Consider the following 12,326-nt stretch of genomic DNA (forward strand, 5'->3'; position numbering starts at 1 on the left):
GTAACTCACTTTAAAAAAAAAGAAAAGGATAGATCAAGTGACTCTAAAATCATTTAATCCAGATGAAATCCATCCATCTCAGTTATGAGCTCCCCAAAGAGCCCTTATTAAGCAGCCTTCATAAAGTTCTTGTGCAGTTTCAAAACTTTAAACTTTAATTGTTTCTGTTATCTGTATCATAGGAAGAATCTATTATCTTTTCCTGGGGAATGTTTTCTTCAAAGCTGATGTGAACTCTTAATTCTACATCCCACATCTCACACTCTGTGACCAATGGCAAGTCATTTAACCTCTGAACCTCAGCTTCCTAATTTGTATACTGGGAATAATCATGCCTGTATTACCTGCCTTAAGAGGTTGTGGTGATGCTTACCGGAGATAATAAAGTGCTTTGTAAGCCTTAAAGCACTATGTAAAGGTTAGTTATTACTACTTTTATTGTCACGAGGCTCCAGTTTAACCCTATAGACTTCATTAGGTATTTTTTGTTACAGGAGCCCAAATAAGAATACATGGTATGTAATTATGTAATATAGCTGCCTTAATCTCAGGTAAGTATGCTTTTGAATGTCAATTACAGGTAGATTCTATCATGCCTAAAGCTAATTAAAATTTAAGTGTTTTCAAGGATTTTATAAAGTCTGCATGTTTCTTGGTGTTTTCCATAGCCCCTAGCTTAGTGCTGTGTACACTTGAAGTGCTTAAGAAATATTTATCATTTGAATAAAAAATTTTTATGTCTTTAAAAATATAAGACTATTGAGTGGCTCAGTGGATTGAGAACCAGGCCCAGAGACAAGAGGTCCTGGGTTCAAATCTGGCCTCAGACACTTCCCAGCTGTGTGAACCCTGGGCAAGTCACTTAACCCCCATTGCCTAGCCCTTACCACTCTTCTGCCTTGGAATCAATGCCTAGTATTGATTACAAGACAGAAGGAGAAGGTAAGGGTTTATATATATATATATATATGGTGAGAATCACTATTAATGGTCAATGTGGCTATTGTTGCTCTTTCCACCCCCTTACCAGAATCAACAGAGACTAAGCCTGGGAAGAACTAAGCCACCCCCCTCTGCCATCCCTGCGATCACACATTCTCATTTTCACTCCATTTTCCCTATACTTTCCCACTCTTGCTCTGAACACAGTAATCAGATCAGTGCCATCTTTGTCTCTGAAATTGATATGTTCATGGATTTTCTTATTTTTCTTCTCTCTATCTTTATGATTTCCTAGACTATAATTACATCCTCAGGCTCCACTTCCTATATATGTTGTTCCTATATATGTTGTTTCCCCAGTTAGACTATAATCTGCTTGAGGGCAGAGACTGTTTTACTTCATTTACTTTGTTATGTTTCCTTTGATATTTCCTGAAGGTTTTTCAGAAAATTTCCTTCCTACCTTTCACCCAGGGAAGGGAGTTAAGAAAGAAGATGGCTCTGAACCTCTGGTCTTTGAATTTTAGTGCTGTCTTGTCTGTAATGGCTTTGGTTAATTGCCCTCCCATGCCTGTTTCTTAGACACTTTCTAGAGACTGCCGCCCTAATCTGCAAGGACCTTGTGAGAATTAACTGTCAAAGATCAGGTGTAATTGGAAAAAGATTGATGGAAAGGATCATTGTGATCAATTTAGTCTGCCCCCTTTTAATTGTCCCTTTCCTTTGGTTGCTAGCTTGTTGACTGATCTGACCAGCTCAAGGCCTTCTTTGTGTAGTTATATATGTTTGGAAGTTACTGCAAAGTCATAATTCAGAATAATGTTCAGAAAGATAACCCAAACTGTTGAAAACATGAATTATAAGAATCTAACTTTTATTACACGCATGTATAATAATGTTACAAGATAGGATATAAATCATATCCAATAAGGAGAATAAGTCAAGTTAATGAAAAAAAAATATCATTCATTGCAGTCCTACTTGAAAGAATATATAGAATAGTTCTTGAGTATAAGCACAACTTGTCGCCCCCAGAAGTGGAACATGGGCTGAAGACTTAGACCCTTAGTTCGAAAAAAGCTAATGATTTTAGACATGATTTTGTTTACTCGCCTAGTAAAATGCTGAAAATTTATGAAAGAGGAAATCTTTGTTATTCTAGGCACAGCAAATTCCATCAATAAAAACAAACATTCCAATCTCCAAACATCTGAAACTCTAAAGTCCTATTCTTTACAGTTTGCTTTTAAAATGTGCATATTAACTTTACCAGTTCAGTTCCTCAGACATTTATTAAGTGTTGACCATGTAATAAGGCCTTATGGCAAAAAGTAGAGCTAACAAACATGAACAGTTCTCACCATCAAGTACCTTACATTCTGCAGGAGAACTGTACAGTTACTCAAGAATCATTTGGTTCAAGATCTACTTACTATCTGTACCATTTCTTCTATTTCTGTCTCAAACTTTATTGTACAATTATTTATTTACCATAGTTTTATACCATGCCTTCTAAACAAGTTTGTAAGCTCTTTGAGGGCAGTGTCCTGTCATAAACCAAAGTTTATATGTCTTTGTGTTATCCATCAAGGTCCCTTGCACATTGAAAATGATCAAGGCACCTTGATTTGATTTGACTCTAGGATTGGTAATCATGTAAGAAAAAGTTTCAATTAGTAGATATACTTCAAGAGAGGAGATTTTTATGTTTGTTACAGAAAAGAATAACTGGAACCTATGAAATTCTGACCCTTTTCAGAATTTTGTCCTGCTCTGATGCCATCTTTTCCTAATTTCTCTCCTTCCATTCGTCTCCACTGATACACAACCACCCAGAGCCCTGATGGTATTGACCTTAGAATTTAGAAAAGTTCACCACACAATGTTTGTCTTCCCCCAGGTGACTATGTATACTGCTAGTATATATGTTAAAGAAAAGATCCCTTAGTATAGCATGATTCTGAAATAGCAAGAGTTCCGTATCTCTCTCTCCCTAGTGATTAAACTTCCAGGAAACAACCATTATTTAATGCACCTACTGTTTGCCAGGCACTGTGCTCAGTACTAGGAATACATAGAAAAACAAAAGATATTCCTGATCTTCAAGGAGCATGCATTCTCATGGAGAAGATAGCATGTAAATAAACAGACACATAGAAAATATATACAGAGTAAATGAGGGTAATCTGACCTAGGAAAAGCTTCCTAAAGAAGGTAGGATTTGAACCTTGAAGGATATTAGGGAACTAAGAAGTGGAGGTGAGGGAGGTGGAGTATTTTAGGCATGGAGGACATCCAGTATAATGATCAGCATTTTACAGTAAGGGTGGAGAATTATGTTGGAAGAACTGTAAGTAGCTCACCCATTGTACCTGAAGCACAGTGTGTGTGGAGTGGGGAAGTAAGCTGTTAGAAGGTTGAAAAGGTAGGAAACAGTCAGGCTATAAAGAGTTTTAAATGCCAGAATACTCTATATTTGACCCAAGAAGTAATTGGGAAGTCAATGGAGCTTATTGGAAGGAGATGGGGAGGTGACACAGAAGGAAAATCTCTTTGGCAGATGGAGGATAGATTGGGGTGGGAGATCATTTAGTCGCTTGCATTAGTTTAGGTGAGAGGTAAAGAGGGCTATGAGGATAACTAAGGTGATCACTGTGTAACCTGAGAGAAGGAAATGGGTATGAGGGTTGTAAAGTTAGAAACAATGAGATTTGGCAGTGGGCTGGATATGAGGGTTGAATAAGAGTGAGTGGTGGAGGATGACGCCCGGATGTGCTGGAAGATGGGGGTGTCCTCCACAGGGATAGGGAAATTTGTAAGGAAGAAGGTTTGATAGAAAAGGATTTTGTTTTGAATATGTTGGGGATGATGCCAGTGAATAGCTCTAAGTCAATAAATCTCTGATGATGATAAGCTGTCCCTTTGAAGTGAAAGATCCAGCTCAGCTTTTGATACTCAAGAAGGTAAAAATTGGTAGAGAGCAGAACTTTCTATTCTGAATAGGAGATGCTGTATGAAAGTCCTCTGGCCATGTGGCCTGGACAGGGCATAGATCTCCCACAAGAGTGCTTAGAGCATTGCTTGAATAGATATATTAAGTGCTCCAGTAAATGCTGTTTAAGTAAAATAATTTATTGTTTTATTGTTTCCCATGTGGGAATAGGCAGAATAACATTTGCAACAGGGATTTGTAGAATCCATCCTGCAGAACCTTTCTTTTTGAGGCCCTATTTATTCAGTGGTTTACTAATTGAGGGTATATATAGCAAACAAAGTGAGGTATGATAAAAAGAGCATTATTGGTCTACTAGCAATTTGATCTCCAGTGCTGCTATTTACTTACTTTATATGATCCTGGCCAAGTCACTGATCTCTCTATGTATCAATTTCCTTATCTGTAAAATGGGGCTAATAATACTTGCCTCTGAAAGTAAGGAGAATGTTTTGTAAGCTCAATAAATGTGAATTATTATTATTGTTGTTGTTATGATGCCACCTTCAAGTTCATTTCTTAACTTTGTAGTTGACTTATTCTTATTTGTGAAGATGTATTTTTACAACAGATATTCATTGCAGACCTGAAGTCTTCCCTGATGCTTAGGTGTAGTGCCTCAAGAATTTTCCTTTGTCAAAATTAATTTCTCCAAACGGGTTCACTTCTGTTCACGAGTCAGCTCAAATCAGCAAACACCTTCCCCATGGCAGACCTGGCCTCACAGTGGGCACAAGCTGAAAATGTTCACTGATGTTAATGCATTTGAATATCTTCAGAAATTCCCTAGAGTAAAGTCAGAACTAGGTGTATCCAGATAAGCCATGGATCTTTCTCTCTCAATGGAGATATTTTGTTTGTTTACAAATACAAACCTGAGAACTGGGAAAGAAGATATTCATTATTGGGAAAACTCTTACTTCTAAGGAACTTCACAATGAAACTAAGCCTGTGCTTTGGGTGACCCCTCTGTTGTCTTTTTGTAATTCTTCTCACTTGCCGTGTACTTTGTATTCCAGAGTCAGGGATCCAGGCACCAGTGACTTATAAGATATTTTTATTGTCTTTTTTTTTCTCTTTTTCTAAGTTTGCTCTCTGGTCTAGTATTCCTGAGGCAAGCACATCTTAAAGAATCACATGCTATACCATGCTTATAAAATTTAGTTCTGTTTATGTCTGAATCTTAATCGGTAGATCTAGTTTGGATGGAGAATCTGAAGTGCTCAGACTTCACCCTTAATGTGGAACACTAATTAATATTCCAGGCACAGAAAGAAGCACTGAGAACATTCAGTCTATTGTTACTATAGCAAGACACTACTCCAGACATCACAAGACTAGTTCTATAAGGAAGCACCATTACAGTGGACTAAAAATCTTGCCAGGGTCTCGAAGGATTTATGAGCTTTTTGTTGTTGTTGTTCTGGGTAAAACATAAAAATGCTTTTTCTCATTTAACTGTGCAAACTCATCAAGCAAGCTGAGAAAACTCCTCAGCAAACTCCAGGATGCTTAGTTGCTGAGAATGAATTGGGTATTGTGTTCGAGTTGCATTGAGTAGGCCCAGAGCATTTGTTTGGCAGAAAACCATCATGACTACTCACTTCCGTTCATTTTCTGAGTTAGTTAAATGACTGCCTGTTCACTAGTGAAAAAAAAGACAAATTTAACCTCTGGAGGAGTCAGAATGGTTGGTTGTTCGATTTCCTAGTTTAGTAAAAGAGACTGAGACCTTCCCATCTCAATTCTTTATCTTCTAGCATTTTTCTAAAATGTGAGCAAAGCAATGTTTTTTCTCACTTTTAAAAAGGAATTCCATTCATTCATTTTTTTCCAGACTTTCATGTTTCTCTGAAGAAATTCTCCCCTTTTCACATATGATATTGATAAGCAGCATGATGTGGTAGAGTCAGGAGTCAGGAAAAGATGGATTCAAATATTACCTCTCAGATGCTTTCCAGCTATGTGACTCTCAGCAAATCTCCTTAACCACTTTCTGCCTCCATTATGTCATTTTGAGGAATTGAACTCATTGGACTCTAAGGCCCCTACAGTCTCTAAATCTATGATCCATTATATTTTACAAGGTGTTTTTTTTTTAACCTTTCTTGTACATCTCTGCTAAATTTATAGCACAGCAACTGAATGAGAAATTGACAATATTTGATGATTGAATGATGTTTGAGTCTGAAAATATCTCTGTTCTTACTGTTATTTACCAAAAAGGAAACTGTTGCTTAGTAAGCTTGTAAAAGCAAGATTTGGCCTTTGACAGGAGGAGATTCGAGGTCAGTAGTATGACTCAGGATTTCAGCTTGCAAAGAACATGACTTTCAAGTCCCATTTATCTTAGAGGTATGACTGGACAAAACTCAAAAAGCTCTTAGGTTTCACTTTGCCTAGGAAGGTTCTTAGCAAATTATTTTTAACCATTTGGATTTAGTACAAGTTCATATTTGAAATCCAAAAAGCCTCTGCATTAACAGAAAACAGGGACTAGAGTCAAGTCTCACTAAGCAGGGATTCTTTGCAAGGTGTAACTTCCAGATCATTAAGAAATCCTAATAGCTTTTTAAACATCGACTGTTATTTGAACCCAATTGTACCCTGCAGAAAGATTAGCGACCATGACGAGAAAGAGGGCCTCCAAGAGCACTATCCTGCACTCAAATCCAGTAATCAGTTAAGTCCTGATAATCACTTGAAATAGAGAAGAGCATCAGAGGTCTTAAGACTAAACCAGGGGTTCAACTTGGGCCCTACTTTGGACCTAGACCAATGTGCTGGTATAGGGATTTTGTGAACAAGAATAGCTCCAAAAGAACAATGAATAGACTAGCCACAGCTATGAAAATGAAGGAAACTGTCCATGGCAACATAAATTGAATTGTACAATATACAATACTACTTTGTTGTAATTTAAATGCATCACTTTCATTTTTTGCTTTAAAAATAATGATTTTATATCACCTCCATTTCCAAATATATCCCTCTTCTCTTCTCTATCCAGTGTATCCCTTGTCACAAAGAAAAAGAAAGGGAAAAAAAGCAAGTGGTTCAGCAAAACTAATGAGCACATCCATTGATTCTGAGAGAATATGCAGTGTTCTGTATCCATCATCCCTCACCTTTGCAGAGTGGGTGGGAGGCACATGATCTCTCTTTCCTGGGGCTGAGACCATTATAATTACATTGTTCAGGGTTTAAAAAATTATTCTTTTAATTCATTGTAAGTTATTAAGCATTTTGTTTTTCTGATTCTGCTTACTTCATTCTGTATCAGTTCATCCAACTCTTCTCATGTTTCTCTGAATTCTTCATATGCATTATTTATTACAATGGAGTAATATTCCATTTATTCACATACAAATTTTTAACATAATCAGTGAGTGCCAACTCTGTTTCCAGTGCTGTTGCAAGTAGATAGAAACCAATAAGTTACATTTCTGCAGCCTTCCCAAAGTTCAAGTTGCCAGTCAGAGGTCATGATACCTGACAACATGCATGCTCACAATTATATAGTTGGGGTACTCAGAATTTTATGTAATGGTACTTTCGCATCACTAAGATATTCTTTACAAAAAAGATGTTACAGACTACACAGTATCCTGAAAAATTAATGATGAAATAACATAATGATGAAATAAAAATTAATGAACTTTTAAAGAGAATTCTTGACATTCATGTTCAGATTATTTTCTGTATTTGTTTTCTGATATTTGCAAACTCTGCAAGTTTGCATCTCTGTAGCTCTGGCATAAAACATTGTGTGGGTAGAAGATGGAAATGTTGAAAAAGTGAGTGTCTGCCTGATCTTGTTAGGTTCTTCTGTCTGTCTCTTTCCTTCTAAAGTTTTCTCATGATTGGGTACAATTAAACCAGGCTACAGGTCATCACACTATTACATACTGTCAGCAAAAGATGGTTGGCGAACAAATTTATGGAGAGGTGAAACTCTATAAACATCATAAACCCGCTGATCTGTGGACTGAGTATTTCTTCATGCAATAAAATGTCCCTTGGATATTCCTATGAACACGGAGCTGTTGCTGTGGTTCATCTAACCATTGTGAGTGTCCATAGCCTGAGGAAGGACAAGAGCTATGCTTTGCATATTCAAGTATTTTCAAATTCATCCCCCAACCCAGGCCTATTCTGTTTCACCCTGTACTAATTTCTCCAAGGTCTTGAGCCAGCAAGCCTGTGTTAATCTGCACATTTTAAGTACCCGATGAATTGCTTCTGCTTTCTTTTGACAGCTGTGTTTATTTTTAGAGCTCAGGCACATATAAAGAGATCTACACAGTGAGAAGCACTGGAAATTACTGGCAAACCTAAAGCCGCGTTTGGGTGTGAGTATGTCTGTGTATTTCTTACAAGCATGAAATACTGTCAACAGAGTGTCAGGTTGACTGCACGTGGCCTCTATCAGAAGCATTGTCTATACAGCATTGTGTTGGCTTTCGTCATGCTCTTGACCTACCTTACCGATCAGTCAATTAACCAGTATTGTGAGTTTAGCAGTGTTGTGCCTGGTGCAGTTGGGGATACAGAAATAGTATTTTTTAAATTATAGTCTCATGGAGGGGGTGGGGGTGAGGGTGGATAAGGCAGGTACACATGTCCAAATGGAAAGTGAACCAGAAGTGAAGACACCCAGGGGAAATCATTTACCATTGTGAACCTGCTTCCTTGTGTGTAGAAGCAGCAATTTGGATTAGATAATCTCTAATTTCTGTGACTATAATGCAGGTGCAATTATTGAGTCACTGTCAGAGATATTCAAAATTGATGGAAGATAGGCTGGAGATGGTGGGAGAGTGCAGCTCTGATTTTTTTTTTTAAGGAAAGAGGACAGAATCTGCATACTCTAGATTAGTAAATTTGAATATTCTTGCCCATATCATTAAAGAGATGGTAGGAGGCAGCTAGGTGGCTCAATGGGCAGAGAGCTGTGGGAAGTCCTAGGTTCAAATTTGGCCTCAGACCTATTTCCTAGTTGTGTAACCCTGGGCAAGACACTTAACTTCCAAATGCCTCATTCTTACCACTCTTCTGCATTGGGATACTTAGTATTAGTTCCAAGACTTTTTTTAATAACTTGTTTTTTTAATAAATAAATAAGGCTATAGTTAGTGAATATCTAGAAGAGGGATTTTTTATTGCAAAAAGCCATCATGGATTTTTTTAAGAACAGGTAATGCATATTAACTTTGTTTCTTTTTTTGAGTCCATATCAGCATCCATGTCTAATGAAGCTAATAGATCATGGGCATACTGTTCATACAGTTTCCCTTGATTTTTAACAAAACATTTTTATGAAACATCATATATTAATCTTTAGATTTTACTTAATTTTGACTTAATAATGAAATAAAAAACATTTGAAATGAAATAATGAAAATCCACTTTCTCCTTCATCCACCCTTCCCAGCTAAAAGAGAAAGGGGGGGGGAAGCCCTTGTAACAAATATGTATAATCAAACAAAACCAATTCCCACATTGGCTTTGTCCAAAACAACAACAACAACAACAACAACAAACAGTTTCATTTTCTTCTTGAGTCCATCACCACTCTGTCTGGAGTGGAGAGGATGTTCCATGAGTTCTCTGGAGTCTTGGCTGGATATTGCATGGATCACAATTCCCAAGAATTTCAAAATTGTTTATTTTTACAATATTGTTGTTATTGTATAAATTGTTCTCCTGGATCTGCTTACTTCAGTCTGAATCAATTTATTAAAGTCTTCCCAGATTTCTCTGAAACTATCCCAGTCAACATTTATTGCAGATCATATAATCCTAAGGAAAATATGAAGAGATGTGGACTAGGTAATGGTACAGTTAGCTAGATTTGGGCCTGGTCAAAGAGTTGGATTCAAAGAGTAAGTGATTAATTGTTCAATGTTATCTTGATATGAGGTTTCCAAGGGAGTGCTTTAGTGATGTGCACTTGATCCTGTGCTATTTAACATTCTCATAAAGACTTGGAAAATGCTTATCAAGTTTACAGATGATAAATAAGCAGTTAGGTATCTCAAGAGATCAACGAATCTGAAGTCAGAAAGACCCAAGTTTAAATCCCATTTCATACAATTAATTAGTTGTCTGACCCTGGGCAATTCATTTGACCTCTCCCAGCCTCCATTTCCTCATCTGTAAAATGGAGATATTAAAAGCACCTACCTCACAAGGTCATTGTGAAGATCAAACTAGATAACAAGCATGAAGCATTTTATAAACCATAAAAGTTCTCCTAAGTGTTAGATATGGTGATACAAAGCTGGGAGGGATAGCTAACACATTCGTTGGCAGAACTGGAGTCCAGAAAATTGTTGGCAGGCTAGAACATTGGGCTCAGTCTACTAACATGAAATTCAATAGGGATAAATGTAAAGTTTTATGTTTGTATTTTGTGGCTCAAAGGTAACTTCATCTTATCTCACTAGTTCTTATCACTGTCTTCTTTAAAAATTTTTTTTCAAAATTCACTTTTATTTTCAGTTTTCAAGTAAAACCATTACGAATATAAATCTTTGTGTAAAACAAATTTCCACATTAGCCTTGTTCTAAGGGTGGGGTGTGAGGACAAGAAAAAGAAAGAAATAGAAGATATACTTCGTTCTGCACTCTGGGAATCCATCACTTCTCTCTCTGGAGGTAGATTGCATGTTTCAACATGAGTCTTTTGGGATTATAGTTGGTCATTGTGTTTATCAGAGTTAAGTCTTTCAAAGTTGATTATTTTGCAATATTGCTATTACTGTACAAATTGTTCTCCTGGTTCTGCTGCTTATCACCACCTTCTAAAGGGCTATACAGCTTATTCCTGGATTTATGAGTGCAAAAGGAGTTAAATGAGTTGTCAAAGATCAAGTGGTAAATTGGACCAGAATCACTCCATCATTATGAAAATCACATATCCCAATAATTCATGCTTAGTTACAAAGCCTCCCCTATCCCACCTTATATGGAGCTGGGATACGTAGCTGCCTACAGTTACCTTCTGACAATCACCTGCCCCCAAAATATCTTTGTCACTGACTTTCTATTCTGTTGGAAATTTTACCCCTGAAGAGTTATTCTTTGAGATTGGGAATCAATCAGTTGGTCAGCAAGTACTTCATAGAGTACTTACTGGCTGCGAGCTACGTGCTAGCGAAATATAGACAAAAGTAAAAGATTTCCTTTTCCTCCAGGAACTTGTGTGTGTGTGTGTGTGTGTGTGTGAGTGTGTGTGTGTGTGTGTGTGTGCATGCGCATGCATACACGGGCTCACAAAGTATATATATGCAAAGTATAAAGCATATATCATAATAGCCTTGCAGTGGAAGTCACTAGAGCCCAAGTGGACAAGAAAGGCCTTTGCTCAAGACAGTGCTTAAGCTGAGTCTTGAAAGAAACTAGGGATTTTCAAGAGGCTGAGGTGAGGTGAAAGCATTTCAAGCATGGGGGAGGGGGGGTCAGTCAGTACAAAGGCATGGAGATGAGAAATAGAGTGTAGTCTGTGAGTCTGAACATATAGGCTAATGTAGATGGACCATAGAGTTCATGGCAGAATTTTCCAGAAAGCTGGAAATGTATACTGAGCCCAGTTTGTGAAGAGCTTTAAACATCAAGTAGTTTATAGTAGAACCTGGAGACTATAAAGAGCTCCTGGAATAGGGGGTGATAAGGCCAGGCCTACATTTGAGGAAAATCACTGCGGCATCTTTGTAGAAGGATTGAAGTGGAGAGATACTTGAGAAAGTATCAGTGAGGAGGCTATTCTAATAATCAAGGCAAGAGCTAATATAGACCTAACTTAGGCCTGTGACTGAATGAATGGACAGAAGTAGACAGAGATGAGAGATGTGGAGATAGAAATGACAAAATTTAGCAACTGTTTGGATATGTGAAGTGAGTAAGAATGAGGAATCCAGAATGACACTGAAATTGAAAACTTAGATTACTAAATGATGGTAGTTTCCTCTATAGTAATAGGAATGTTTAGAAGAGGGATGGGTTTGGAGAAGGTTCCCCAAGGTATCTGTTCTGGACATGTAGATTTTGTGCTCTAAAGAAAATTATTTAGTCACTTTTCTTCTTTTAAAATCCTCATAAGGGGGAGGGAGGGATGCTGAGTAGTTCAGTGGATAGAAAGCCAGACCTAGAGATGGGAGGTCCTGGGTTCAAATGTGGCTTCAGATACTTCCTAGCTGTGTGACTGGGCAAGTGACTTAACCTCCATTGCCTAGCCCTTCTACTTTGGGACTGATACATAGTATTGGTTCTAAGGTGTAAGGTAAGAGTTATAAAATAAAATAAAATTTACATAAGCAAAAGCTTCCACTCAATCAAAGTTAGGGTAACTGTAATATACGAGCCCTCACATCATTCTCTCTTCTTTTTT

At 37.4% G+C, this 12,326-nt stretch overlaps 1 protein-coding gene across 7 annotated transcripts in view; it reads left to right on the forward strand.

Annotated features, from left to right (window-relative positions):
• The window catches only part of ATG7 (autophagy related 7), a 235,602-nt gene that overhangs the window by 134,105 nt on the left and 89,171 nt on the right, over positions 1–12,326 (forward strand). For 3 of the 7 annotated variants that reach the window (XM_056804664.1, XM_056804663.1, XM_007500228.3), the window contains one exon: positions 8,210–8,286. The exons of the other annotated variants lie outside the window; for them this stretch is intronic. In XM_056804664.1, coding sequence (XP_056660642.1) covers positions 8,210–8,272 — 63 coding nt within the window. In that variant the 3' untranslated portion in view covers positions 8,273–8,286. The remainder of the gene's footprint in view (positions 1–8,209; positions 8,287–12,326) is intronic. 7 annotated transcript variants of the gene reach the window in all.

The sequence above is a fragment of the Monodelphis domestica genome, chromosome 7, assembly GCF_027887165.1.
Source record: "Monodelphis domestica isolate mMonDom1 chromosome 7, mMonDom1.pri, whole genome shotgun sequence".
NCBI classification, from domain to species: Eukaryota; Metazoa; Chordata; class Mammalia; order Didelphimorphia; family Didelphidae; genus Monodelphis; species Monodelphis domestica.